A 27,579-nucleotide genomic window follows, 5' to 3' on the forward strand; every position below is an offset into this window, starting at 1 on the left:
GGCTGGGGGACACCAGGGAAACCACTCAGCTTTGTCCTGGCCTCTGCAGTCAGCCATAAAGTTTGTTCCCATTAGCTGGGAGTTTCCTGTGCCACTGCAGACGCTGTTGCTCAGAGCCAGGGCTGCCTGGCAGCCACCCCCAAACTGCCCTGAGCATTTCCTTGGCTTCACCTTTGCTTTCTTTACTGTTCCTGTTACAAATTTCTTCCTCTTGCCCACCCCTGTTCCCTCCCCTGCAAACAGCCCATCCCTTTTTGCCCTTTCCTCTCTGGCCCCACTCCCCATTGCAGTTCCTGACTTGGCACCATGGGAACGTCCCTTGGGGAGCAGGATCATCCTCCAAGTGCTGCAGGAATTGTCTGCAGGCTCCTGCAGTGCCTGGTGCTGCTCCCTTGCCAGAGGCACCCCAGGCCAGGGGGGCACATCTGGGCTGCTGTGTCTGCCTGTGGGGCTCCCTGTTCTGGGCAATGAGGAGGAGCTGCAGAGGCTCTGCAGGACTGACAGGATGGGCTTTGGGCTGGGAGGAAAAGCTGAGGCACCTGGGCTGCTGGAGCTTCTGAAGAGGAGGCCCAGGGCTCATCCTGCAACTGCTCCAAGGGTGGTTTCAGAGAATCCCAGAACCAGCAAGGTTGGAAAAGTCCTTGGAGATCATCAAGTCCTACATGTGCCCTGACATTGCCTTGTCTCCCCTGAGCCTCCTCCTTTTATCCAGGATAAATAAACCCAGCTCCCTCAGCTGCTCCTCGCAAAACTTGTGTTCCAGACCCCTTACCAACCTCGTTGCCCTTCTCTGGACACGCTCCAGCCTATCTATGCCCATCCTAAATGGGGGGATCCAGGACTGGACACAGCACTCGAGGTGCTGCCCAACCAGTGCTGAGCACAGGGGAAGAATCACTGCCCTGCTCCTGCTGGCCACACCATTCCTGATGCATACGAGTGGCAGGGGTTGGATGAGGGAAATGGTGGGGAGTGGGTGGGGACAAAGTCTGATTGATTGTCAGCCAAGAAGGGTCTTGATTTTCATATCTATTCAGACTGCATTAGAAAGTGCTGTGTTCAATATCAATTGCAGATTGCTGATATAAGTAAAAAAAAACTGTAAAAAGGTGTCTTGGGTTGAAAAGACAGGAGCTTGTGAAGGAAGGCAAAAGCCTCCTGTGAAATGGAGAAGGTAAACCTCTTCCTTCCGAATTATCACAACTTCAGAATTAAAAAAAGGCTCTCAGGTAAAGATATGGGAAATGGGAATAACAGTTTTTTACTGGAAGAAAAAAACCAAAACAACTAAATAACAATGTAATTTAACACAAGCAAAAACAACTACTGGCAGAGTGAGAAAAACCTGGCACCCTGAGAAGTCAGGGTGCTGATAGCAGTCTAGCTAAATGGTGGCTGCTCCTCCTGGAGCGGCGATTTGCAGAAGGGTGTAGATCCCTTCCGAAAATGCGGCGAAGGAGCAGCTGGGCTTCAGTTCCTGATTCCTCTTGGAAATCAAGTGAAGAAGGCTGTCTGTGGTCTCAGAAGTGCTTGTTTTATGGTGGCAGGAATGCTTGGCTCTTCCCTCTGGGTGGAGCATCTCCCAATGGGATGATGTAACTAATCTTACCAGCCACAGTGAGTAATTCAATAGCCCATTAGCAGGACATTGTCTTCCTGGCAGTGTCATTGCTCTTGAAAGAGATAAGAAAAACTGCCTAACCCTCAACAGATAGCAAAAAAGAATACATGCTTATTTTACAAGCTAAGACAAAAGGAAAAGTAAAAGAAAGAGGACAAAACTGTTCTCTCTGCATTGTTTTCAATACAGTATATTCACTTTGAATTCACTTCTGAAATCTGTCTAACTAGCCACAGAAGAATTGAAAACATCAATTATTCCAAGGGGCTTTTCTTTTTGTTTTTTTTTTTTTTTAACTAATATTTATGAGCGTTTTTCACTGAATTCCTAAACTGAAAAACTCACGAAAGAGGCCTCTGCAGAAGGAAAATTCATCAGCAGCCTCCAAGTGGCTGAAAATCCATCCCCATCAGAGCAGCAATGAACAGAAATGGGCACAGCTTTGTGGCTGCCCCAGCTTTGGGATGGGCCCTGGGCCTGGAGCAGGAGCAGCTCTTGAGGGCCCCAAAGCCGGGGCTCTTGTGCTGCCCTGGGCACATGCGATGGCAGCAGGGGCTGCAGAGCTCTCAGCACCTGAGCCAGAGGGGAGCAGGGCAGCCAGGGAGCCTCCTTTGGCCTTGGCCCAGCCCCTTCCCCCATGGCTGGGGCTGAGTCCTGTGTGAGCTGCAGCTGCTGCTGTGCCCTTGGCAGGGGCTGAGGCCGTGGGGCCAGTGGCCAGAGCAGCCTGGCCTGAGCAGAGCTGTGGGGCCAGAGCCGGCTGGGCTGGGCTGGGGAGAGGCTCTTGGTGCTGCCCAGAGCTCAGGGCAGCTGGCAGAGCTTGCAGGGAGCTGGGCTGGGCTCAGAGAGCCTGCCCCAGAAACCATCAGTGTCCATCTCAGCCTGGCTGAGCGTGCAGGGGCAGGACTCAGCCCAGGCCTTGTGGGGCAGGGCCAGTGCCTGTGCCAGGCATTGAAAAGAGGCAAGTGCCCCAGAGAGGAGGCTGCTCCGTGCCCTTGGGGGCATGGACAGAGCAGGGAGGGGGCCCAGGACATTTGTCATGGCCAGCCTCTGTGCCCAGCCCTTGGCAGCCCTGGCTGCTGAGCCCAGCTTTGCCCTGGGCTGAGTTTGGCTGTGGCCCAGCTCCATCCTCCTGCAGGGCTCAGGGCCTGTTCCCGGCCATGGCCAGCCCTGGCCGGCCTCTCTGCTGGCCCAGAGGCCGGCAGAGCCCGGGGCAGGGCTGTCTGTGCAGGCCCACAGGTGCCAGGGGCTGTGCAGGAGCTGGCAGAGGCTGCCCCGCAGGGAGGCCATGGGGCACAGAGCCCCAAGGCTGCTGTGGGCACCATGGCACAGGGGCCGTTCCCAGCCGCAATGCTCCTGGCCTGGGCTGGGCCTGCACAGGGGCTGGGCCACCATGGCTGGGCCAGCACAGGGCCACCAAGGGGCCACGCAGCCACTGCCGGGGCTGACAGCAAGGCCAGGCACACACAAGCAATTGCTGAGCATGGCCTGCGCTGGCCAGGGCTGACTGTGCCAAAGGCAGAGCTCAGCTGCCCTTGGGGGCTGCAGGAACAGTCAGGAGCCCAAAGAGCCTCCATGGCTGTGCTGGAGACCAAGGCTGGAGCAGGGAAATGCAGGGCTGCTGCGGGATGGGGAGGGCATTGAATTCCAGCACACCCCTCAGCTCTCTGATGATCCCGGCACCATGCTGGGCCCTGTTTCAGAGTGGAGCAGAGCAGATGTTGATGGGACAGGAGCCCTGTGGGGCTGGCAGGGACCTGCAGCTTGCAAGGTGCTCTGCTCTCCCTCAGGTGCTCTCAGAGAGATCCAATCCCAGCTGGGCACCTCAGGGCACAAGTGGCACTGCGTGTTCATGGGCACACAGCTGATGTCTGCCTGGAAAGGGGCACAGGTTTTAACACTTGTTAGTTTCATAATAAACAAGTGAATCTTTATTATCTGGGTCACTTGAGTGCTTTGAAGAAATGGCAAAGTATTCCCACCAGGAGCAGGAATTTCCTGGATCTACTGGATTCTTCAACTGATGGCAGGAGAAGAAATTCTGATCTTCCCCTCTACATGAGCCACCAATATTCACTCTAATATTTCATGACTCCGTCCTTTGCAGCTCTCCTGTTCAAATGGCCGTGTCTAAGGACATCTCTTCATTAGGGCAGCTGGATCTATGTTCTTCCCCTTGCTCCCAGATTATTTCCTGCAGCTGTTCTCAGGTCATTGCAATGTGCATCCCAGGCTTCATGCTTTGAGCTTCAGGGACTTGCCCAATTTCTCTGAAGTTTAAATACCTCTCTAGTCAGCATCTTAGTTGTAGTTTTATCTTTCCTATCACCTCTTCTTAAGTCTCTGTCTAAAATCCTTCCTGTATGGCAATCCCTTGTGGATGGTGGACATGTCAGATGTTGCTGGGATGTCTCAATGAGCTGAGGGAAGGGGTTTGATATTTCTTAAATTTTATCATGTTCACATTTTTTATATTGGCCATGAAGAGAAACCCTTCTGTGCCTCTGAGTCTCACTAGTTCCTGGTCTCTCAAAGGGCAAAAACCTGATGAGTTGTGGTTCCCACTCCAGTGGCTGCACTTGGATCTCCCTCCATAGCCAAAGCAGAGCTCCTTTGTCCCAGAAAGTCCCTGGCAAAGGAGGGATGAAGGAAACAGGACAGGCTGTGGGGATCAGGGCCAGGGCAGAGCCAGGGAGAAGAATGACTTTTGCATTTGATGGAGCTGTGCCTTCTCTTGGCTTTGTTGGCTGACAATAAATGAACATCCCTCGGTGTCTCAAGCAGCTCCTTCTCCAAGGAAAGCAGGTGGGAGTTGGAGCCAAGGAGCTGAAAGCTGCAGGTGCAGCCTGGGCTGGAGGGAGCTGAGATTTGCACAAGGCTGCTCTGAGTGCCAGGGCTTGGATGGGGGAAATGGTGGGGAGGGGGTAGGGACAGAGTCTGATTGATTGTCAGCCATGAAGGGTGTTGGCTATATCTATTCATATCTATTCAAACTGCATGAGGAGGTACTTGGATTCAGTGCCAATTGGAGATTGCACATATCAATTTATGATCAGGAAAAAAAAAACAACTAATTAGGACCTAAAAAATGTTTTCTCACTCTCTTTGTAAATATTCATTCAATTATACATTCACTTTGAGTACACTTATGAAATGTGTTGAATTAACCACACAAGATTTGAAAGGTAAAATCAAATTATTCCCAAAGGCTTGGCTTGTTAATGTGCTCTGAATGTCAATGAGCCCTGGGACACTGAATTCCTGCACTGAAGAGCTGCAGGCTGAACAAGCCTCTGGAGCAGTGAAATCCAGCAGCAGCCTCCAAGTTGCTGAGGATGTCAGCAGCCCCCACTGAGGCCATCCCTGCCCAGAGACCTTGGGGGAATGGGAAGACAAGGAGAGCGTCCCTGGGGCTGGGCCAGCAGAACTCAGAGGCACCAGCGGCTCCAGCCGGGAAATGGAGTGTGGAATGTGGCTGGGAAAGCCCTGCCTGGGCTGTGCCAAGCAGGACAGACAAGCCCTGACTCCCATCCCCCAAACAACTGTCTCAAGGAGACATTTAAAAGGAATTACAATTGTTTGTGTCCTCTGAGTTGGAGGCACTGGAGAAATACCAGTACAAGAGATTTTGAGGAGCTCAAAGCAGCTTTTATTGGCAACTCTAGAAAATCAGAGAAACTATGGCAAAAGGTTTAATATGACATTCAATCAACAAAAAAACTTTTCTGAAGCATTAACTTGGCCATTCCACTTGACAAACTCTAAGCCTGATAAAATTTAAGTTCATCAAAATTCGCCAGAGGAGAGAAATAGAAGTAGACATAGAAAGAGAGAAAAATAAGATTTAAGAAGCACACACAGAGATACCAACTCCTGGATTCCAGCAGCGTTCAGACAGAAATTCCAAGAGGCTGCAGGGTCAACATGTGTGCTTGCCTTGTGGACAGCCTTCAATACCCCTTGGTCTTCCTGGGCCCTTCCCCCAGGTGGGACTTGGGCTCATTTGGTCACTCAGGAGCTGGGCTGGGGCTCCAGAGGTGGCTGTGGAGCATTGCCTGTGCTGTGCCAGGGACTGGCAGCCACTGCTGGGCTGGGATAGAGGCTCTGGGGGAATTGGGGTTCCAGGGCAGGGCAGCGCTGGGGTTTCAGGGCAGGACAAGGTGGACCTGCTTCTTCCTTCCCCACACACAAGATGTTTCCAGCCAACAATCTCCTCCAGCCTATCACAACAGGGAATGTTTGAGGTGAAACTTCAATTTTGGCAATGATCACCTGGCCAAGAAGGACAGTTCTTTTCCACAGGATTGAAAACCACCTTTTCCATAGGATTTGTTACTCATTTCTGGTTTGATTGCCTGGGTTTGGTTTGGTTTGGTTTTGTTGTTGGATTGTTTCCTCGGTGTGCCTGAAGTGTCCAGTCAGGAGCAGAGTGACTCTTGCCAAGGAATTTTTGTGGTGCTGTCACTTAATATTAAATATGTTTTTTGCTGATATCTTTCCTGGGATTTTTTCAGTGCTTTCAAGCCCTCGTTTGTAACAGGGTGAAGGAGCCCTGGCCCAGGCTCTGGCCCTGGGGGACACAGGGACGCTTCCGGGGAGTCCCTGTCCCCCTGTCCCACCCCCCAGGGCCTCGGCCCCCTGTCCCTGTGTCAGGCTCTGGGGTCGATCTCGTGGAACATCCTCTGGGGGAGGCCGCGGCGCTGGGGGTGGGGAGACAGGGGTCTATTGAGAGTCTCTTGTATTATGTGGTGGAAACCCAGAAAAATAATGGTCAGGAGAAGCCTGGTTTATTGGGAACATTCCTGCATAGAAGACAAGATATAGCCTTGTGCAAATTATTCCATGCAGCATTCAAATGTTTAATTGCTTCTTTTCATCTTCCTGGGGAAGCAGAGTTGCTTTATTTACTCCAAGCAATATTTTCTCCCTCCTCCCTGGCAAAGAACAAGCTCCCATCCTGACAAGTGCTCACAGGTTTACTTAAGGCTCATCACACCCATGCTCAAGACAGTGGAGCAGGTTAATTTATCACTTGTTCCAATGATTAACTTGCCCAGCTGCCAGGTTCAAGAGCCCCAGAGTGCCTCAGGTTGTACAGGATCTTAGAAGGAAAAGCTCCATGGAATTAAGCTGCTGCCACACTGGCCCTCTTTGCCTGTCAAACACATTCAGCTGCTCTTGCTCTGCCCTGTCAAAATCCCCCATAAAATACAAGTGAAAATCCCTCCTCACCTGTGAGAAAAAACAGTTGGGTTCTGCTCAGGGCATTTCAAATTACGTGGGGTAGATGTGACCTCCCCTTACAAAGGCAGCATTTCAGGAAAACCAAAAGTTTCTTTTCAGGGACTCACCAGACTCAGGACACCTTCCGCTAATAAGGTTGCTCCAAGCCCCATCCAACCTGGCCCTGAACAGTTCCAAGGCCAACACAACCACAGCTTCTCTGGAACCTGTTTTGCTCCTCCCAGGTCTAAAATCGCAAGCAAACTTAGCAGCCTCAGAGATAGATTTCTATTCAATAGCTGCATTTTTCTAGGAAAGAAATATGGCAAACCTTGTTTGCATCTGACTTGGCAAAATCAACACGAGCTCTTCAGAAAGGGCTGCGGCCCACTTTTCTTCCTTTTTCCCATTTTGTGGAACATTTTCATTCTGTTGTTGTTTGGAGCAGTATTTTAATTGATCTGAGGATGCTGAAAATAGTACAGCAAGTTACTTGTGTGAGGGGTGGAAAACTGAGCTCTTGCACATCCAGTGTTTCTGTTGTTGGAAGTCTTCAATCCCACCTCTCGCTGGGATGAAATAGCTGCTACTCATCCAATTTCTAAAATATCACGCATCGAGCTGACACTATTTGGAGACTTAAAAATAAGTGCAAATTTAAACAAACCTCTGATCCCTTCCTTTTCCTCTGTTCCACAGTTGATGACAGAAGACAGGAGAGAAAGATTGTTTTGGGAACAATATTTTCAGGAGTCTAAAAAGAATATCAAACCTGCTCTGCCACACCCTCAGCTGTTACAGCCCCCAAAAGCACCGGTTGTCTTTACTCACAGAGTCACAACGGTGATGGGATTTCTACCACACCACAGGACAGCAAATTTTTGGTTTTTTTGTTTTTTTTTTTTTCCTGGGAATAACTACAGCACTTCTGGGTAGCAAGGCAAACATGTGCCTCTTCTAATGGCCCTTGAAAGTGGATGTGTGAAATGAGGTAGACAAAGCCAAAGGCCAGCTGAACCTGAGATCTCTGAATGTGTCTTGATATTCTTCCCAGGAAGATGAGTGGCAATCACTGTTCTGCCAGGGAAACGGCATCTGCTGGCAATGTGGTCTAGAAAATATGCCTTCTGCTCCTCTCAGAGCCAAAATTCCTACCCATTTCTTCAAAGTCCTTCTTAAGGACCATGTTCAGCTGAGTGACAGTGAAGCAAAATGGCAAGCCAGGAATACATTGCCGTGCACACAACATCCTCCATTCACATGGATGGTTTCTCACTGGCACACAGGAGGAAGGAAGGAACCCAAATGCATCATTGTACATCAAGTCATACATGTTGAGGGATGAACAGATCTCACAGGGTTATGGAAACCTCTCCTGAAAACCAGTTCAGAGAAATCCTGAGCTGTTTTGTGCTGCTAGGCATGAAGATGCTCAGGGTCTTCCACAGGTGCTCAGCAGGCAGCAGGATTGTGGCTGGATGTCACTCTGGAAATGCCAGTGGCTCAGCTGAGAGCTCTGGCAGTGACTGACACTGCACTGAGAGGGGCCACAGTCCTGGAAAAGGCTTTCATCAGGAGCAAAAAGCAGCCTGGAGGGTGGGGAATGCTGGATCTGTACTACTGCATGCTCATCCTTCACCGGAATGTGGAGCTGCCCCCAATGTTGCCATGCATCACTTTTTCTTTTTCTCCTGTTGGGTATATTTTGGAGCAGCTGTTCTATGTGGCTTTTGATGGTGATCCTGTGGCAAGCAGCCATTTGCCTGCTGTGCTGTTCTCACCACTAATACTAACTCCTCATTTCCTTTGGTTTTATTTGGGGTTTTTTATCTAGTTGTTGGATTGGTTTGCGTGGGCTTGTTTGTGTGTTTCTTTGTTTGGGTTTTTGTCTGTTTTGGTTTGAGTTTTTGTTTGCTTCTTTAGAAATGACTGGGGAAGTTGGCATAGCCACACTCAACAAAATGTAAACCAAGCTCGTCTCTCCAGAAATTACTTTGGGCAGGGTTTAGCTGCATCCCCCAGGCTCAGGATCACTAGTATATTTTCAGGTTTTGCTCTGCATCATTAGCCTGCCCAGACTCTGCTTGTTGTTTCACAAATGGAGAAGACAATGGACATTGTGCCAGGCTTCCTTTCAAACAGAAAAACCTGGGACAGCATGACAGAAAAGAAGAAAAAGCAAATAAATCACCAGTTAGAACAGAACCAGTGTCCCAACATCTTCCTCTCCACTGTTATTAATTTTGTACATTTAGAGGCAAGCCTGGGTCTAAAGCTTGCATCTCTCAGTTTCTAATGCTATTTGCTACCCTGCAGCCTTGACTGGCCCTGATGTGACTGAGTGCTGGGCAAGTGGGGCTGGGGATGCTCAGCCTGGACAGAGGAGACACTGGGCGGCCTCACTGTGGCTGTGCAGGACTGGAAGGGTCCTGCAGGAAAGAAGGGGACAGAGTGTTCAGCAGGGCCTGTGCTGACAGGACGAGTGGGGATTGGCTTTCAACTGCAGCAGGTTGATGGAAGCTGCATCTAAGGAAGCTGCTCTTTTCCACTGGGGGTGGTGGGGCACTGGCCCAGGCTGTGCACAGAGGCTGTGCATGCCCCATCCTTGGGAACAGGGCTCTCAGCAGCACGCTCTGGGGGAAGACTGCTCAGCTGGGAACAAGATGTTGTTCTTCAGGCTCCTTTCCAAGCCCAACCGTGCAGGGACTCCATCATTCCATGGTCTCCAGTGTCCAGTTCAGATGGAGCCTGGGAACTGTGATGTCACAGCCCAGGCTTCAGCTGGAACGTCCAGCACCCAGCAAAGGGCACAACACAACCCTTGGCCGCTGTGTTGACACGCTCTGCACCTTGCTCCTGCCCTCGCCTTTCACTCTTCTTATGCCCCCGATACCCCGATCATTCCTGACAGCTCCTGAGTGCCTGGATTTCATCATCCAGCCCTGCAGGATGCTCCCATTTCTCCTGAGGATGGTATGGTGCCATTTCATGGAGGTGGACACCCCCCACCTGCCCGGGTGGGCTCGAGTTCTGTGGGGATGGAGTGGGACAGGGACCCCACTCTGAGGTTTTGCTGCCTCTGCAGGCTGTCCCAGATGGAGAAGAGGAGATGGAGGTGGATATAGAGATTGATAGAGAGGAGGACATGGAGACGGAGGGAGAAGACACTGGGGAGGAGGAGATGGAGGTGGAGGTGAAGGTGGAAGAGGAGATGGAAGTGGATATGGAAGAGTCCATTGAGGACATGGATATTGATTAAAAAGGTGAGGAAGAGGCCCTGATCTTGGCATGAAGACCAATGCCAGCAGCAGGACAGGCAGAGTGGGTCTCCTGCTGCCAGGCTGGGGCTGGGCTGGGTGCTCCCTGCTCAGGGACATTGTACCCAGGGCACTGCATTCTGGTGGCCATCCACAGCCTGTCCTGTGCCTGCTTTGCTCCACACAAGCTCCATGCCAGACCCAGCCAGGCTCAGTTCTGGTAGCAGAGTCCTGCTGCTGGGCCAGCATGTGCCAGCCTGGGGGCACATGCAAGAGCCCTCTGTGCCTGACTGGAGTGACCGTGGCATTTGCTTTTCTTCCAGGTGTGATGGACAGCACAGACAGAGACACCACCCTTGTGTATATATGTTCTACACTTTGTTGTTGTTCTTTAGAATATAGATTGTAGGGCTATTTTTGACTTCTGTAAATACGTTTCCCATAGTTTTGCTAGGTAGGTTTTTCTTTATATATGTTCTATCGATTGTTGTTGTTACAAATATTCTTACAATGTAAATATGTTCTGTATTTTTGCTGCTGTTCTTCTGTAATAAACAAATTTTATTTTTCACACCCCAGTTCTCCTTGCATTTGCTTCAGGCACAGGCAGCATTTTGCAAAGTTGTAGTTTCCACTTGCTCCAGGTTCCCAGGGCTGGAGGTCAGAAGTAGATGAAGGGGAAAAAAATGCACAATTAAAGGTGTCCAAGACACCCAGAGCCAAAAGAAGCCCAGGGGATTAGGAAAGAGGGAAGCACGTGCTCCAAACAACAGCAGAAATGAAGTGAGAGCTCTGGAGGGAATAAAAGAAAGAGGAAGTCTGAAGAAAGGAAAAAACGTCTCCCCACAAGGTGTTTTGCTTTTTTTCCTTGAGAGCCTCTTCTATCATGTGGTGGAAACCCAGAAAAATAAAGGTCAGGAGAAGCATGGTTTATTGGGAACATTCCTCCTTAGTAGACAATCCTTGTGCAAATCATCCCATGCAGCACTCACACATTTAATTGCTTCTCTTCCTGGGGATGCAGAGTTGCTTTATTTACTCCAAGCAAGATTTTCTCCCTCCTCCCTGGCAAAGAACAAGCTCCCATCCTGGCAAGCGCTCACTTCTTTCCTTAACACTCATCACACCCATGCTAAGGAGAGTGGAGAAGGTTAATTTATCACTTGTTGCAAGTTCTAAGTCCTTCTTAGATAAGGACCATGTTCAGCTGAGTGACAGTGAAGCAAAATGGCAAGCCAGGAATACATTGCCGTGCACACAACATCCTCCATTCACATGGATGGTATCTCACTGGCACACAGGAGGAAGGAAGGAACCCAAATGCATCATTGTACATCAAGTCATAAATGTTGAGGGATGAACAGATCTCACGGGGATATGGAAACCTCTCCTGAAAACCAGTTCAGAGAAATCCTGAGCTGTTTTGTGCTGCTAGGCATGAAGATGCTCAGGATCTTCCACAGGTGCTCAGCAGGCAGCAGGATTGTGGCTGGATGTCACTCTGGAAATGCCAGTGGCTCAGCTGAGAGCTCTGGCAGTGACTGACACTGCACTGAGAGGGGCCACAGTCCTGGAAAAGGCTTTCATCAGGAGCAAACAGCAGCCTGGAGGGTGGGGAATGCTGGATCCACCTGAATGTGGAGCTGCCCCCAAAGTTGCCATGCATCACTTTTTCTTTTTCTCCTGTTGGGTATATTTTGGAGCAGCTGTTCTATGTGGCTTTTGATGGTGATCCTGTGGCAAGCAGCCATTTGCCTGCTGTGCTATCCTCACAACTAATACTAAGTCCTCATTTCCTTTGGTTTTATTTGGTGTTTTTTATCTATTTGTTTGATTGGTTTGCTGCATGGGTTTGTTTGTTTGTTTGTTTGTTTGTTTGGGTTTTTGTCTGATTTGGTTTGAGTTTTTTGTTTGCTTTTTTATAAATGACTGGTGAAGTTGGCAAAGCCAAACTCAAGATAATGTAAACCAGGATCAGCTTTCCAGAAATTGCTTTTGGCTGGGTTTAGCTGCATCCACCAGGCTCAGGATCACTAGTATATTTTCAGGTTTGCTCTGCATATCAGCCTGCCCAGACTCTGCTTGTTGTTTCACAAATGGAGAAGACAATGGACATTGTGCCAGGCTTCCTTTCAAACAGAAAAACCTGGGACAGCATGACAGAAAAGAAGAAAAAGAAATCACCAGTTAGAACAGAACTAGTGTCCCAACATCTTCCTCTCCGCTGTTATTAATTTTGAACATTTAGAGGCAAGCCTGGGTCTAAAGCTTGCATCTCTCAGTTCCTGATGCTATTTGCTACCCTGCAGCCTTGACTGGCCCTGATGTGACTGAGTGCTGGGCAAGTGGGGCTGGGGACGCTCAGCCTGGACAGAGGAGACACTGGGCGGCCTCACTGTGGCTGTGCAGGACTGGAAGGGTCCTGCAGGAAAGAAGGGGACAGAGTGTTCAGCAGGGCCTGTGGTGACAGGACAAGGGGGGATGCCTTTCAACTGCAGCAGGTTGATGGAAGCTGCATCTAAGGAAGCTGCTCTTTTCCACTGGGGGTGGTGGGGCACTGGCCCAGGCTGTGCACAGAGGCTGTGCATGCCCCATCCTTGGGAACAGGGCTCTCAGCAGCACGCTCTGGGGGAAGACTGCTCAGCTGGGAACAAGATGTTGTTCTTCAGGCTCCTTTCCAAGCCCAACCGTGCAGGGACTCCATCATTCCATGGTCTCCAGTGTCCAGTTCAGATGGAGCCTGGGAACTGTGATGTCACAGCCCAGGCTCCAGCTGGAACGTCCAGCACCCAGCAAAGGGCACAACACAACCCTTGGCCGCTGTGTTCGCATGCTCTTCACCCTGCTTCTGCCCACTCTGCTCTTCACCTGTCCCCTGATAACCCTTTCAGTCCTGAAAGATCCTTAGTGTCTGGATTTCATCATCCAGCCCTGCAGGATGCTCCCATTTCTCCTGAGGATGGTATGGTGCCATTCCATGGAGGTGGACACCCCACACCTGCCCGGGTGGGCTGGAGCTCTGTGGGGATGGAGTGGGACAGGGACTCTGAGGTTTTGCTGCCTCTGCAGGCTGTCCCAGACAGAGAGGAGGAGATGGAGGTAGATGCAAAGATTGATACGGAGGAGGAGATGGAAATAGACGGAGAAGACCCTGGAGAGGAAGAGATGGATGTGGATGTGGAGGAGGAAGAAGAGATGGACGTGTATGTTGATGAGGAAGAAGAGATGGATGTGGATATGGAAGAGTCCATTGAGGACATGGATATTGATTAAAAAGGTGAGGAAGAGGCCCTGATCTTGGCATGAAGACCAATGCCAGCAGCAGGACAGGCAGAGTGGGTCTCCTGCTGCCAGGCTGGGGCTGGGCTGGGTGCGCCCTGCTCAGGGACATTGTACCCAGGGCACTGCATTCTGGTGGCCATCCACAGCCTGTCCTGTGCCTGCTTTGCTCCACACAAGCTCCATGCCAGACCCAGCCAGGCTCAGTTCTGGTAGCAGAGTCCTGCTGCTGGGCCAGCATGTGCCAGCCTGGGGGCACATGCAAGAGCCCTCTGTGCCTGACTAGAGTGACCGTGGCATTTGCTTTTCTTCCAGGTGCGATGGACATCATGGACAGAGACACCACCCTTGTGTATATATGTTCTACACTTTGTTGTTGTTCTTTAGTATGTAGATTGTAGGGCTATTTTTGACTTCTGTAAATACGTTTCCCATAGTTTTGCTAGGTAGGTTTTTCTTTATATATGTTCTATCGATTGTTGTTGTTACAAATATTCTTACAATGTAAATATGTTCTGTATTTTTGCTGCTGTTCTTCTGTAATAAACAAATTTTACTTTTCACACCCCAGTTCTCCTTGCATTTGCTTCAGGCACAGGCAGCATTTTGCAAAGTTGTGCTTTCCACTTGCTCCAGGTTCCCAGGGCTGGAGGTCCCTGGCACAGCCTCCCCAGGAGTGGGGGTCTCTGTGCACAGAGGGGTCCCACTGACAGAGGTGAGCCTCTCCTTGCAGTTTCTCTGGACACACTTGGGAGCTGTAGGGGCAAAGCCCAGTGTGCCCTGGCCCATGGATCCCATGTTGGGGCAGGGCTGAGCCTGTGTGCTCCTGCAGAGCCTCAGCCATGGCTCTTCCCTGGGTATCCCCAGGGCTAAGGAGGGAGCACTGGGCTGTGGGCAAGCCCTGCTCCTGGGCACCCTGAGGGGCTGGAGCCAGCCTGGAGGGAGCCTCAGCCCTACATGGACCAAGATTTCCTTTGGAAACCCCCTCTCTCCCCAGACTCCTCTGAGCACAACAAGAATTGATCCTCCTAGTTCAAGGTGTGACCTTCATTGGCACAAATGTGTCCCTTGCACTTTCTAGCACAGCAAATGTCAGTGCTTGTAATCCCTGTTCTGCACACTCTGCTCGGGCAGCAAAACATCTGAACCTGAGGGAACATCTTGAATTAGCACAAACCTGCAGAGAGCTCCAGGGGGAGAACCTACCCCCAAGCACCACGAGAAATACTTGACACTGACAGTCTGGGGCAGAGCTGAAACTAAAGTATTTTAATGCCAAGAGAGAGGATTATTTTATTGCTGAATTCATTCTGCAAGAACAAGAATGGAAGCTTTTGGTCTCCTCACCTGCCACAGATGTGTATTGCCAAGTTTTTGCTTCTGGCTTATGACTGGTTTTGATGAATCTGTTCAGAACTCTGATGCTGTTCCTGGCTAAGGTGCAGAGATGATATTTCAGAGCCAGATGAGCTCAGCACATCTTGTGCAATGCAGAATTTCCAGACCCAGACATTCAGGCCATGCAAACTGGTGCTTTTTCATCTCCGTGCAAAGATCAGTATTAGGACATCCCTGATGTACCACACACTTCTCAGAGCTGTCCCTTTCATCCAGCTCTCCCCAGTCACTTCACAGACTTCACTCTAAGCAGTTTCTGATAGAGCTCAGTAGCACATGGGATTTAATCCTGGTTTTTCTTCATCTTCTCCAGAGCCGTCTCCAGACACAGTGTGTGGGCACTGTCTGGCAGCAGCAGCATTAACCTGTCACCTCCCTGACACTGAGGTTCATGTCACAACTTTTCATCAAAAGCAGCAAATCAATGATTCCCACTGGGTCCCACAAAGCTCCGTGGGGAGTTTGTGTGGCTGCAGTTCCAGCACCAGCCCTGGTGCTCAGAATTTCAGGAGGAGATACAGAAGGAATCAGCCATTCACAGAGAACAACATGAGTTTGCAGGGCCCAGATCCCCACAACAGAGTCCCCAGACTCTGCATTTACACTTTGGCTTCTGTGCCTTACTTTTCCTCTCACTAAAGTCCTGACAGTTTATCTCATGCTCAGGTTCCCAAGATAATTCAAAGCAGCTTTAGGAGCAGGGATATATGGGAACTGTCCCAAGGCTCAACAAAATTTCTCTCCTCAGGCCTGACAATTGCAGCTAAGGAGAGAGGAAAAGCCTGCATGAAAGAGGTGTGAAATCAAAGCAGTAATCAAATTGAGGTATAATGAGAGCAGCTGAACAGGTTTTCAGTGTTCAGAACAAGATTAGCAGCTCCAGGCACAGGAGGGATGTGACATTTTCCCCGTTGTAACAACTCTGTGATGCAAATTGCATCTCAAATCCTCCTCCCCAGCTCTGGGACCTGTTCAGCCACAAACGTGGTGCTGAATTTTTAAAGCAAAGTGGAAGCTGGTCAGAGAGCTGGTTTGCAAATAAAAATCACAGAGGGCAGTTTGGAAGCACCAGCTGGAGCAGAGAGTGGCAGAACCTGGCCCTGGGGGGCAGCACAGCCACACAACACATGCCTGAAACTCTAAGAAATTAAAGAACTTGCCACTGGTTTTCCCTCAGGAGCTACAGAAGGTGCTTTATGGAATCCCTGCCTCCTTCACACATGCATCAGCATGCAGGAGAGCGCAAGGATAAAGATTACAGCACCTTCTGCTGCTGCTTCCATCTCCTGACTCAAATCTCACCAAAATCTGTCACGATTGGGCCTTTCCAAAGTCTCAGATTCACTTGGTCCTTGCAGGATTTTGGTTCTGAGGAGCATGAAGGGAGATAAAGGCACTTGCAGACACCAGAGATGCAGTTGGTACCTGAGGCGCATTTCACTGCCCAGGTTAGTGCCTCTAAAACCATCAAAAGCAGCCCCTTTGACAGCACCAAGCCAAGAGCAGAACACCAGGGCCTGCACTCTTGCTTCGGCAAGAACCCCTTGTGTGAGGACACGAGGCTTGACTCCATTTTCATCAGAAGGCTGATTTATTATGTTATATATTATACTAAAATACTACATTACAACTACACTAAAAGAACAGAGAGAAGAAGATCAGAAGGCTACAAAGACAAGAATAGAATAGGAATGAATAACAAAAATCCTGTGACTGCTCACAGCCTTGGCACAGGTGGCTGTGATTGGTCACTGATTGAAAACAATCCACGTGGACCAATGGAAGATGCACGTGTGGCCTTCACAGCAGCAGATAGTTATTGTTTACATTTCTTTCCTGAGGCTCTCAGCTCCTCAGGACAGGAAAAATCCCAGCAGAGGCTTTTCCCTAAAATATCATGGCTACATCTCACCCTTTAAAATTTATTAAATTAAATAGAAAAAGAAATGTTTGCAATCTCTTCTACTGCGCCCTTGCAGAAGAGAGAACAAACACCTCTTGAGGTTCATCTGTTGCCAATCAAAATCTCAATCAACTGCTGATGTGGAATGGTCAGGGAAATTCTTCACCTGTGGAACATTCAGGGAAATTCTTCACTTATCAAACATCACATTCTATCCTATCACTAAAACAATCCTAAAATATAAGAAAATGCAAAAACTCATGCAAACAAAGTTCATTGTTTCAAGTCCAAGCAGCTGAGTTTCAGGACAGAGTCCATGGACTGAAGATGTTCTTCTTTGACATCTCTGGAAGTCCCCTTTGGTCCTGAAACAGGCTTGCAGAATTCTGAAACAAAGAACTGCTAAAGAGAATCAATCAACAAGAATCATCAAAAATCCATTGACAGTCATCAAACAATTCAGAGAGAAAATTCTGGAATGCCCTGGCCACAGCCCTTCATTGAACCACTTGGGCTGAGGCTAATTTTTGGCTTTTCAATGCTTTTGAGCTGCTAGCTCTTTCCACTTTTCTTCTTTTTTTTTTTTTTTTTTTTTTTTTTTTTTTCCAAAAGAAGAAGAACAGCAGCAGCAGAGGGTCTCTAGGACCTTTTGGTGGCCCTGGTCCTGGTGGGCAGACCAGAGAACCCAGACCTGGCTCACAGAATGGTGGCCCAGGTCCCTGCGGGGAAAGCAAAGTCCCCAAACCCAGCACTGGACAGGGCGGTGGCCCCAGCCCAGGGAAATGAGCCAAATGGCCCAGAACCAGCCTGTGAGGTGGGCTCTGCATGCTCAGAACCTGGCAGGACCATGCTGCCAGTGTCTTGAGAGCAGAATGCTTCCTCCCCCCAGCAGCACCGGCGCACACCGGCAGCTCGGGAAGAGAAGCTTTCTCAGGAATTGTCATCCCAGATGTGAGCGTTTCTTGTCCCCAGAGCAAGCGAGCAATGCTTGCTTTGCTCTGTGTCTCTTGCTCCTCCAAGGCAAATGCCACTGCTCCTGCATTCTGCCCCTCGGCACCACCCCCATCCCCACTGGGCTGGGAACCAGAGGCAGATACCACAGGAGCCAACTCCCCCACGCCACTGGGGCGCTTGGGGGAAGGCAGGCACCCCAACCCCTAGGGAGAAGCCCCCGACCACATGCGAAATGGCCCAGAAACCACACTGATTTTGAACACAGCCAGCCGAACTGCTCCTGCGGTGAGCTGGCGGGCCGTGCCCTCTCCACGGAGGGACAGACTGTTCACAGGGTCTGATGCGAAGGTCGGAGCTCTGGAAGGCAGCGGGACAACTGGGGTGGGTGGTGCGGGCAGCACGGGTGCTGGTGTCGGCTCTTGAGACGGTCCCATGGGCTCAGCACCATTCTTGGCATGCTCTTTCACTGCAATTGGGTTGGCAGGGAGCAGCAGGCTCGGCACGGGCGGCGGGGCCGGCTCCCCATCTCCCCCAAGAGAAAGAGGGGGGGGGAAGGCAGCTCTGCCTGCTCATGCTCCAAGGGAGCGGAGAAAAACTTTTGCTCAGCTGTGGGTAATGCGGGGGGGCTGCGAACCTGCGGTTCGTCTTCTTTGAGAGGCTCCTCTCGTGCCGAACCTGGTGGAAACGGAGCGCGACCGTGCCACCGAGCCACGATGTCCCCTGCAGCCTCCCTTTTTTCCAAAATACAGAATAAGAGCCATAGGTGCACTCCATACATTGTTGGGAGTGTAACACCCTGGTCCTTTGTCCACTCAAAAGCAGCGTCCATGAACTCCCAAAGATCTAAATCAAGGGAGTATACGACATTTGTAAAAAATCTATGAAATTTTGCCCATCTTAAAAACTCATAACACAGTCTCCCCCACACACTATTAACTCCGTTCTCGTGTCCCCATCTGTGCCAGAGTTTAATAACTTTCTTCTCTGACGCAGTAAACGGAACCTGAGCTTCCGAAGGTACATTTTCCCAACTTTCCTCCCACCTTCTGTGAATGGCAGGATCTTCAGGAAGGGAAAAAATAACAGTACCTTTAGACAGTGTCCTTGTGGATCCAGCTGTGCAGCTCTGCTGCTCTGCGGTCTCTGGACACAATGTCCAGGAAAGTCCAACAGGTTCTCCTGTTTGCCTTGGCTGTGAACTCTGCCCATCTTCAAGGTCTCGTTTCTTCAGCTCCAGGCTGGACTCTGTGGTCACTCCTGGGGTTGCCATCAATTTCACACATCCAGGGGTCACCAATTATTGTTTAGGCTGCCCTTTGTGTGAGGACACGAGGCTTGACTCCATTTTCATCAGAAGGCTGATTTATTATGTAATATATTATATTAAAATACTACATTGAAACTATACTAAAAAGAACAGAGAGAAGAAGATCAGAAGGCTACAAAGACAAGAATAGAATAGGAATGCATAACAAAAATCCTGCGACTGCTCACAGCCTTGGCACAGGTGGCTGTGATTGGTCACTGATTGAAAACAATCCACATGGACCAATGGAAGATGCACGTGTGGCCTTCCACAGCAGCAGATAGTTATTGTTTACATTTCTTTCCTGAGGCTCTCAGCTCCTCAGGACAGGAAAAATCCCAGCAGAGGCTTTTTCACTAAAATATGGCTACAATTTCCCACCATGGATCACAGGGAGTGTGGGCCACCAGGGCTGTGCCCAGCGTGGGTCCTGCAGTGGGGGATGGAGCTGGAGCAGCGCATGAAGCTCTTCCCGCACTCGGGGCACTCACAGGGCTTCCCTCACCAGTGCCTCCGTTGGTGTCTGGTCAATGTAGAGCTCCTGGAGAAGCTCTTCCCACACTGGGGACACTCGTAGGGCCTCTCCCCAGTGTGGATGCGCCGGTGGGTGACGAGGGTGGAGTTGTGCCTGAATCCCTTCCCGCAGTCGGGGCAGCAGAAGGGCCTCTCCTCTGTGTGAATCCGATAGTGCCAGAAAAGATGGGAGCAGATCCAAAACCCCTTCCCACACTCGGAACACTCGTAGGGCCTCTCCCCAGAGCGGATATTTTGGTGGTAGATCAGGTTGGTGCGAAGTCTGAAGCTCTTCCTGCATTCCCCACACTCGTAGGGCCGTTCCCCACTGTGGATCACCTGGTGCCTGATCAGGCTGGAGCTGCACCTGAAGCTCTTCCCACACTCCAAGCACTTGTGGGGCTTCTCCCCATCAGGAACCTCCTCATGGACCACCAGCTCCGAGCTCTGGCTCCATCTCCGGCCGCCTTCCCGGCCCAGGCTGGCTCTTTCCCCCTCAGATCCCCGTGATCTGCGCTTGCAGCCCCTCCTCGTGCGGCATCTCCGGGGCTTTTCCTCCCCGTTGGGTTCCTGCGCCGTGGAGCCGCTCAAAACGGCCTCTGCCACGAGGTTCTGCTGTGCTGAGCTGGGAGATGGAACAGCAGAGAAAGGGAAAGGGGCACTGACTTCCTCCTCACCTGCCTCATTGTCCCAGGGCATCTTGCTCTTCCTCACAGCCTCCCAGGGGTTGGCAATGAGAAATCATGGTTTGAGGAAAATAAGGGATGAGCACGTTGAATTTGAAGGTCCGTCTGCCCGAGCCCACCTCGAGAAGTCACCGGCCATCTGGGCTCCAGAAAAACCTCCCAAACACCAAGGTTCAGCCCTAAAAATCCTACCAAGAGCTCCCTGTCCCTTGTCCCTCCCCTCTGCTCTTCGGAGTTCCCCCTGTCCCAGCTGCTGGGGTTACGCTTGCATTGGGGGTCCCCCTTCTCCTCGGTGCCCGCCCTCTCCAGGCTGCTGGCAGTCCCAGCAATCCCAAAAGCTGCCACCTCTTCCCTCAGCCCATTCAGGGGTGCTGGGGCTTTTTGGGCTCCCTTTTGGGCTCCCTTCTCCCCTCATTCTCTGCTCTGGGCTGCTTTGGAGCCCTGCCAGCTGCAAACATCCCCCCAAAAAAACCCCAAAGCCAGGCACCCCCGGGATATTCGGGCCGTGCTCCCCCTCCCTGGGCACCTGCGGGATGGGGGGCGATGCTCCTGGGGCTGCGGCGGCTTCAGGGACCGCCAGGGCCACGAGATTCTCCCTCTCCTCTTCTGCTGCTGCTCGGCCTCTTCCTCCCTCCCTCCTCCTCCTCCTCCTCCTTTCCCATTCTTGAAGGTCCTCCTGAAGGCTGAACCATGAGGGGAAAAGGGGCAAGGAAAGGGCAGGAACCGTGAGGGGAAAGGAGGCAAGGAAAGGACGGAACCGTGAGGGGAAAGGGGGCAAGGAAAGGACGGAACCGTGAGGGGAAAGGGGGCAAGGAAAGGGCGGGAACCGTGAGGGGAAAGGGGGCGAGGAAAGGGGGCAAAGAAAGGACGGAACTGTGAGGGGAAAGGGGGCAAGGAAAGGACGGAACTGTGAGGGGAAAGGGGGCAAGGAAAGGACGGAACTGTGAGGGGAAAGGGGGCAAGGAAAGGACGGAACCGTGAGGGGAAAGGGGGCAAGGAAAGGGCGGAACCGTGAGGGGAAAGGGGGCAAGGAAAGGGCGGAACCGTGAGGGGAAAGGGGCGGGCTCAGGCCAAGGGCGGCAACTGTGAGGGGACACTCTGGGAGGCGGCACTCTGCAAACAGAACTGCAAGGGACTGAGCATGGACGGGAAGAAAGCAGTAAGTCTGAAAGTTTTATTTGCTATCAAATACATCTCACACACCCAGCCCCACGCAATCCCCGTACCTCTGCACTAAACTGGGATCCCACTTCTCCCAGTGTCATTCTAACCCCATGTCAGCCTGGTGGCTTTGGAGTCGAGTGACTTTGTTGTGGGATTGAGTTTTTTGAGGTGGGAAGAAGCAAATCCCTGGTGCTATTGAGCTTTCATTCAACAATTAATTTGTTTTCAGTGGGGCTGAGTTATTCTGAAGTAACAGACCCATCGACTTGGCTTTTGGACTGCAAAGATTGAGAAGAGAAAAAAAACATTAAGGCCAAACCAAAAGGAGGAGCAGCCAGATGTGTTCCCACCACGGATCACAGGGAATGTGGGTCACCAGGGCTGTGCCCAGCGTGGGTCCTGCAGTGGGGGATGGAGCTGGAGCAGCGCACGAAGCTCTTCCCGCACTCGGGGCACTCGCAGGGCTTCCCTCACCAGTGCCTCCGTTGGTGTCTGGTCAAGTGAGAGCACTGTGAGAAGCTCTTCCCACACTGGGGACACTCGTAGGGCCTCTCCCCAGTGTGGATCTTTTGGTGGACAAGGAGGTTGGCGCGATGTCTGAATCTCTTCCCACACTCCCCACACTCGTAGGGCCGTTCCCCAGTGTGGGTCCTCTGGTGGTGGATCAGGGTGGAGCTCTCCCTGAAGCTCCTCCCACATTCTTCACACTTATGGGGCCTATCCCCAGTGTGCATTCACCGGTGCCAGACAAGATGGAAGCTCTGCCTGAAGCCCTGCCCGCAGTCGGGGCAGCGGAAGGGCCTCTCCTGTGTGTGTGTGCGCTGGTGCACGAGGAGACTGGAGCTGCTCCGAAACCTCTTCCTGCACTGATCACACTCGTAGGGCCGTTCCCCAGTGTGGCTCCTCTGGTGCCGGATCAGGTTGGAGCTTATCTGGAAGCCCCTCCCACACTCCAAGCACTTGTGGGGCTTCTCCCCATCAGGAACCTCCTCATGGACCACCAGCTCCGAGCTCTGGCTCCATCTCCGGCCGCCTTCCCGGCCCAGGCTGGCTCTTTCCCCCTCAGATCCCCGCCATCTGCGTTTGCAGCCCCTCCTCGTGCGGCATCTCCGGGGCTTTTCCTCCCCGTTGGGTTCCTGCGCCATGGAGCTGCTCAAAATGGCCTCTGCCACGAGGTTCTGCCACGGGGATTTGTCCTCCCTGCTCTCCATCCTCAGCTCCTGCTCTGGGGGAGGAAGGACAAGGACAGGATGGCATTTGCCTCTGGGCCACAGGCAAGGGCAAGGAGATGCCCCCAGGCTGCCCTGCAGCCGGGGCCGTGCTGGGCTGGGAGATGGAGCAGGCGAGAGGGCAAAGGGGCACTGACTTCCTCCTCACCTGCCTCAGTGTCCAGGGACATCTTCCTCACAGCCTCACAAGAGACGGCAATGGGAAATCCTGGTTTGAGGAAAACAAGAGATGAGCACGTTGAGTTTGAAGGTCCCTCTGCCCAAGTCCATCTCTACAAGTCACCAGCGACCTAGGCTCCAGAAAAACATCCCAAACACCAAGATTCAGTGCTGAAAAACCCGCCCCAGGAGTTCCCCACCCCTGCTCCCTCCCCTCTGGTCTTTGGGAGTTCCCCCTGTCCCACCTGCTGGGGTCACGCTTGCATTGGGGGTCCCCCTTCTCCTCGGTGCCCGCCCTCCCCAGCCTGCTGGCAGTCCCAGCAATCCCAAAAGCTGCCCCCTCTTCATTCTGCCCATTCAGGGGTGCTGGGGCTTTTTGGGCTCCCTTTTGGGCTCCCTTCTCCCCTCATGCTCTGCTCTGGGCTGCAGGGGCTCCAAGGAGTCCCCCCTGCCCCTCTCCAGCCTCTGCAGGCTCCCGCCAATGGCGGCGCTCCCCCCTCTCTGGGCTCCCCACTTTGGGCTCCTGGGGGACACAGGGCTCTGCTCCTCCAGGCTGCCTCTGCCGCCAAAAGCCACGGCCACCCCCCGATGTCCCTCCGAGGGGCCTTTTCCGCTCAGCCTTGCACTTCTTCATTCTCCAAACATCCCCCCAAAAATCCCAGCCCAGGGACCCCCGGGATATCTGGGCCGAGCTCCCCCTCCCCGCTCACCTGCGCCATGGGGGGCGATGATCCCACAGGTGGGGGCTGCGAATGCACGGAGGGCTCGACCGCGTGCTTCCTGCTGCTCAGCCTTGATCCGCCTCTGTCCCTCCGCTTCCTCTTCCTGCCCCTTCTCCTATTCCATCCCCCCGCCTCCTCCTAATCCTTCTCCTCCCTCACCACACCTCCTTCTCCTTCTGTGGCTGCTCTCTCTCCGCCTTCCCCCTCCTCTTCCATCTCCCCTCCCACTCTCCTCCTCTCTAATCCCGCCTCCTCCTCCTCCTTCATCCCTCCCCTTCCCTCCCTCCTCCCCCTCCCCCAGCAGCAGCGACGCCCTCGCTGCCCCGTTCCCGGAGCCCTCGCAGCCGCGGCAGGAGCGGGGCTGGAGCCGGCACAGCTCGGCACGGGCAGTGCGGGGCTCTCGGCTGCTCCCGGCCGCTGCGGAGAAGGGGGGAAGCCGGCCCGGGCGAAAGGAGAGGCAAACTGCGACAACTGGGGGCCCCACATCCAAACTGGGCCCTGCTGGGGAGCCTGCCTGGGCACTGCCAGCCCTTGGGGCTCCTCTCGGCACATCCGGGAGGGGGGAACGCAGAGAGGGCTGCGGGATCCCAGCGCTGGCAGCACTGCCAGGGACTGGGCTCTGCTGGGACCATACTGGGAGTGACTGGGACTCTACTGGGTTTGTTCTGGGATCATACTGGCATCCCACTTGGACTGTACTGGCTTTGTACTGATATCATTCTGGGATCATACTGGGAGTGACTGGGACTGTACTGGGTTTGTACTGGGATCATACTGGAATCACACTTGGACTGTACTGGCTTTGTACTGATATCATTCTGGGATCATACTGGGAGTGAGCAGGAGCCTGCAGAGGCAATTGAGACCATGTTAGGGGCAATTGGGATCTACTGGGAGTGACTGGGATTGTGCTGAGGGTGACTGGGAGCAGCTGGGAGCAACTGGGATCATGACAGGAGCAACTGGGAGTGGCTGGCTGCATGCTGGGAGGGATTGGAAATAACTGGGCTTCTACTGGGATCACGCTGGAGGTGACTGGGATCATCCTGGCAGTGAGTGCCACTGCACTGAGGCTGACTGGGAGTGCTTGGCAGCAAATGGGATCATACTGGGGAATAATGGGAGGGACTGGGAACATGCTGGAGGGACCTGGGATACACTGGGAGATACTGGGAGTGACTGGAACAAAAGGGAGTGTGAAAGAGAGCCACTGGAACCATGTGGAGCACAACTGGTTCATACTGGCAGGGACTGGGAGCACACTGGGCTCATCTCTGGATCATACTGGGAGGGACTGGACTAATACTGGGAGAATCTGAGAGCGACTGGGAACACACCCTGCACATCATCCCCCATACTGGGCCTGACTGGGAGCAACTGGGGTTATACTGGAACCACACTGGGAGGGCTGGCATGTGACTAGGATCCAACTGGAGCTTACTGGGATCATATTGGGGTTGAAAGGGAGTGACTGGGATCACACTTTGGGCTTCTGGGAGCACCTGAGAGAAACTGGGATCATGCTGCAAGCAAACTGGAGGAACTGGGCAGGACTGGATGCATGCTGGAGGCAGCTGGGATATTCTGGGCATGACTGGGGGATCGCACTGGGAGAGCTGACACCTTCCTGGGGCCACTGGCAGCGCCTGGAAATGACTGCAGACATGCTGGGACAAGGTGGGAAATGTTGGGGGGTTTTGTGGATTTTGGGGGGGTTTGGATTTTGGGGGTTTTATTGGCGCTTTGGGGGGGGGTGTTTTTCTGGGGGTGTTTGGGGGTTTATTGAAAATTTTGGTTGTTTTTTTTTTTTTTTTGTATTTTGGGAGGTTTTACTGGGATTTTGTTGAGGGTTTTCACGATTCTCATAAATTCTGGGGGTTTTATTGGGATTTTTAGGAGATTTCGAGGTATTTATTATAATTGTGGAGGCATTTAGTGTGATTTATTTGGGATTTGGGTTTTTTGGCAATTTGGGGTTTTTTGGGAGTTTTGGTGGGATTTAGAGGAGTTTTGTGAGGTTTTTTGGTTGTTGCTCTGATTTCTTTGGGTCTTGGGGGAGATTTTGCAAGATTTTTTAGGGGACATTTTTGGGGGATTTGTGGGGTTTCATCAGGATTTTGGGGGTTATTGGGATTTCAAAAGATTTCATGGTCTTTTTTTGGGATTCCAGGGTGTTCTAATGGGATTTTGTCATATTTATTTTGGATTTCATGAGTTTTATTGGGACTTTTGGGGCTTTTAAGGAGATTAAGGAGATTTTGATGCCTCTCAGCCCTTCCACAAACCCTGGGACAACCCCAAAGGTCCCAGACGCCCAAATGCCCCACAAAATCCACTAAAAATCCCAAATTTCTCAAGAAATTACAATAAGATCCTCCAAAACCCCAGAGAATCCCACAAAATCCCAGTGAAACATACCAAAACTCAAAAAAACTCCCCAAAATTTCACTAAACCTCCTCAAAAATCAACGTCCCCAACCCAAATAAAATCTCTCAAAATCCAAAACTCCCCAAATCCACAAAACCCCCAAAACCCCATAACCCCCCAAAACCCAATAATTGTCTCCAAAACCTCTATAATTCCCCCTACACTTCCATCAAATACCCAATAAAGCCTTAAAAAAGCCCCAAGATAATCCCCAAAAACCCTCAAAAAATTGCATCAAAATTGCCCCAAATCCCAAAAATGCCCCCCAAAATCCCCCCAGACTCTCTGGGGCCGTCCTGGATCAGGGGCACCGGCCGGTGGAACAGGAGCCACCTCAGGGGCCCTCGGAGCTCTGTGGGGAGGGGGCACCATGGGAGACCCCCAGAAACGGGAGGGGGAGGTGGAACCCCTGTTGTGCCCCCTCGCCCTGAAACCCCCAGACCCTGGTTCAGGGGGGGCCTGGGACCCCCCGGGACCCCCAGATCTCCCTCGGGACCCCTCTGGGAGCCCCAAACCCCCCCAAGGTTGGCCCAGGATCACCCTGGACCCCCAAAACCTTCCCGGGAGCCTCAGACCCCCCAGTTCCCCACAAAATTGACCCCAGACCCACCTGAGACCCCCCTCAAATCCATCAGACTGCCCCAAATCCCCCTCAGCCCCCTCAATCCCCCCCAAACCCTGGGAAATCCCCTCACACTCCGCTAAATCCCCCCAGATGCACCTCAGAACCCACCAGAGCCCCCCAGCTCCTCTCACAACCCCCCAAAATCCCTTCAGGCCCTCCCAATTCCCCTCAGATCCCCCTAAACCCACCTGAAAACACCCAGACCCTCTCAAGCTGCCCCCAAAGATCCCCAAAGCCCCCTCAGACCCACCAAAGCCCCCTCAGACCCCCTCATTATCCCTAAACCCGCCGCACACCCCCCTATTTCCCGTCAATCTCCCCAAAATCCCCAATTTCTCCTCAGACCGCCCCAAACCCCCCCAGTTTCCCCTCAGCGCCCTCCTCAGCCGCGCTCGCCTCTGAATCTCCCGCCTCCGCCGTGTGCACGGGCTCCCCAGCCAATAGCAGCGCGCCCCGCCCCGAACCAGCCAATGAGGACGCGGCTCCCCTCAGCAGCGCCCGCCTCCCCACAGCGCTGCAGCCAATCAGAGGCGAGCCGCAGCGGCGGTGCCGGTGCCGGGCGCTGCAGAGAGTGGGGGCGGCGCTGGGAGCGGCCGGAGCGCTCCGGGAGCTGCTGAGGCGGCCGGGACAGGGCCGGGAGGGGCTGAGAGGGGATCGGGGGGGCGTGGGAGGGTCCGGGGGGTCTGGGGGGGATTTAGGGAGGGTTCCGGGGCTGTGGGGCGGGGTCTGGGGAGGGCTCTTGGCTGGGGGATCGTGAGGTGTCAGGGAGGGTCTGGGGAGGGGTCCTGGGGCACTGTGGGGGGATCTGGGGTTGGGGAGGGCTCCTGAGAGGGGACTCAAGGGTGTCCTGGGGGTGCTGGGGGGACTTTGGGGTTCCAGGGTGGTCCGGGGCCAACCTTGGGGGCTTTTCAGGGGGATTTGGGGTTCCCGGGGGAGATTTGGGGATCCTGGGGGTTCCCAGCCCCCCCTCCCGTTTCTGGGGGTCTCCCATGGTGCCCCCTCCCCACAGAGTTCCGAGGGCCCCTGAGGTGGCTCCTGTTCCACCGGCCGGTGCCCCTGATCCAGAGAGTCTGGGGGGTTCTGGGGGGCAATTTTGGGGGGCATTTTTGGCATTT

General features: G+C 52.7%; 1 protein-coding gene and 1 long non-coding RNA gene across 2 annotated transcripts; one reads left to right on the plus strand and one right to left on the minus strand.

Annotated features, from left to right (window-relative positions):
• Positions 1-9,668: 9,668 nt before the first annotated feature.
• Positions 9,669-13,942, plus strand: LOC135293172 (uncharacterized). Its single transcript, XR_010355291.1, has 4 exons — positions 9,669-9,814; positions 9,927-10,104; positions 13,168-13,375; positions 13,693-13,942. It is a non-coding gene; the product is annotated as an uncharacterized LOC135293172 (long non-coding RNA).
• A 7,771-nt stretch (positions 13,943-21,713) lies between these two features.
• Positions 21,714-23,695, minus strand: LOC135293179 (zinc finger protein 629-like). The gene is made up of 4 exons (XM_064407169.1): positions 23,400-23,695; positions 22,679-22,738; positions 22,157-22,526; positions 21,714-21,988 (listed from the first exon to the last, which is right to left on the minus strand). Exons 2-4 carry the CDS (start codon positions 22,698-22,700, stop codon positions 21,772-21,774), a joined length of 609 nt encoding a protein of 202 aa, XP_064263239.1. The 5' UTR covers positions 22,701-22,738; positions 23,400-23,695; the 3' UTR covers positions 21,714-21,771.
• Between the last annotated feature and the right edge of the window lie 3,884 nt (positions 23,696-27,579).

Source organism: Passer domesticus, unplaced genomic scaffold (genome assembly GCF_036417665.1).
Source record: "Passer domesticus isolate bPasDom1 unplaced genomic scaffold, bPasDom1.hap1 HAP1_SCAFFOLD_84, whole genome shotgun sequence".
Classification (NCBI taxonomy): domain Eukaryota; kingdom Metazoa; phylum Chordata; class Aves; order Passeriformes; family Passeridae; genus Passer; species Passer domesticus.

Bases quoted from the DNA above. Each gene is read 5' to 3' on its own strand.
- LOC135293179 (XM_064407169.1), bottom strand. From the start codon at position 22,700: ATGTCCCTGGACACTGAGGCAG. The intron at 22,527-22,678 runs GTGAGGAGGAAG...TTCCTCCCCCAG, and splicing joins GTCCCTGGACACTGAGGCAG to AGCAGGAGCTGAGGATGGAG. The intron at 21,989-22,156 runs GTTTCGGAGCAG...ATGTGGGAGGAG, and splicing joins TGTGATCAGTGCAGGAAGAG to CTTCAGGGAGAGCTCCACCC.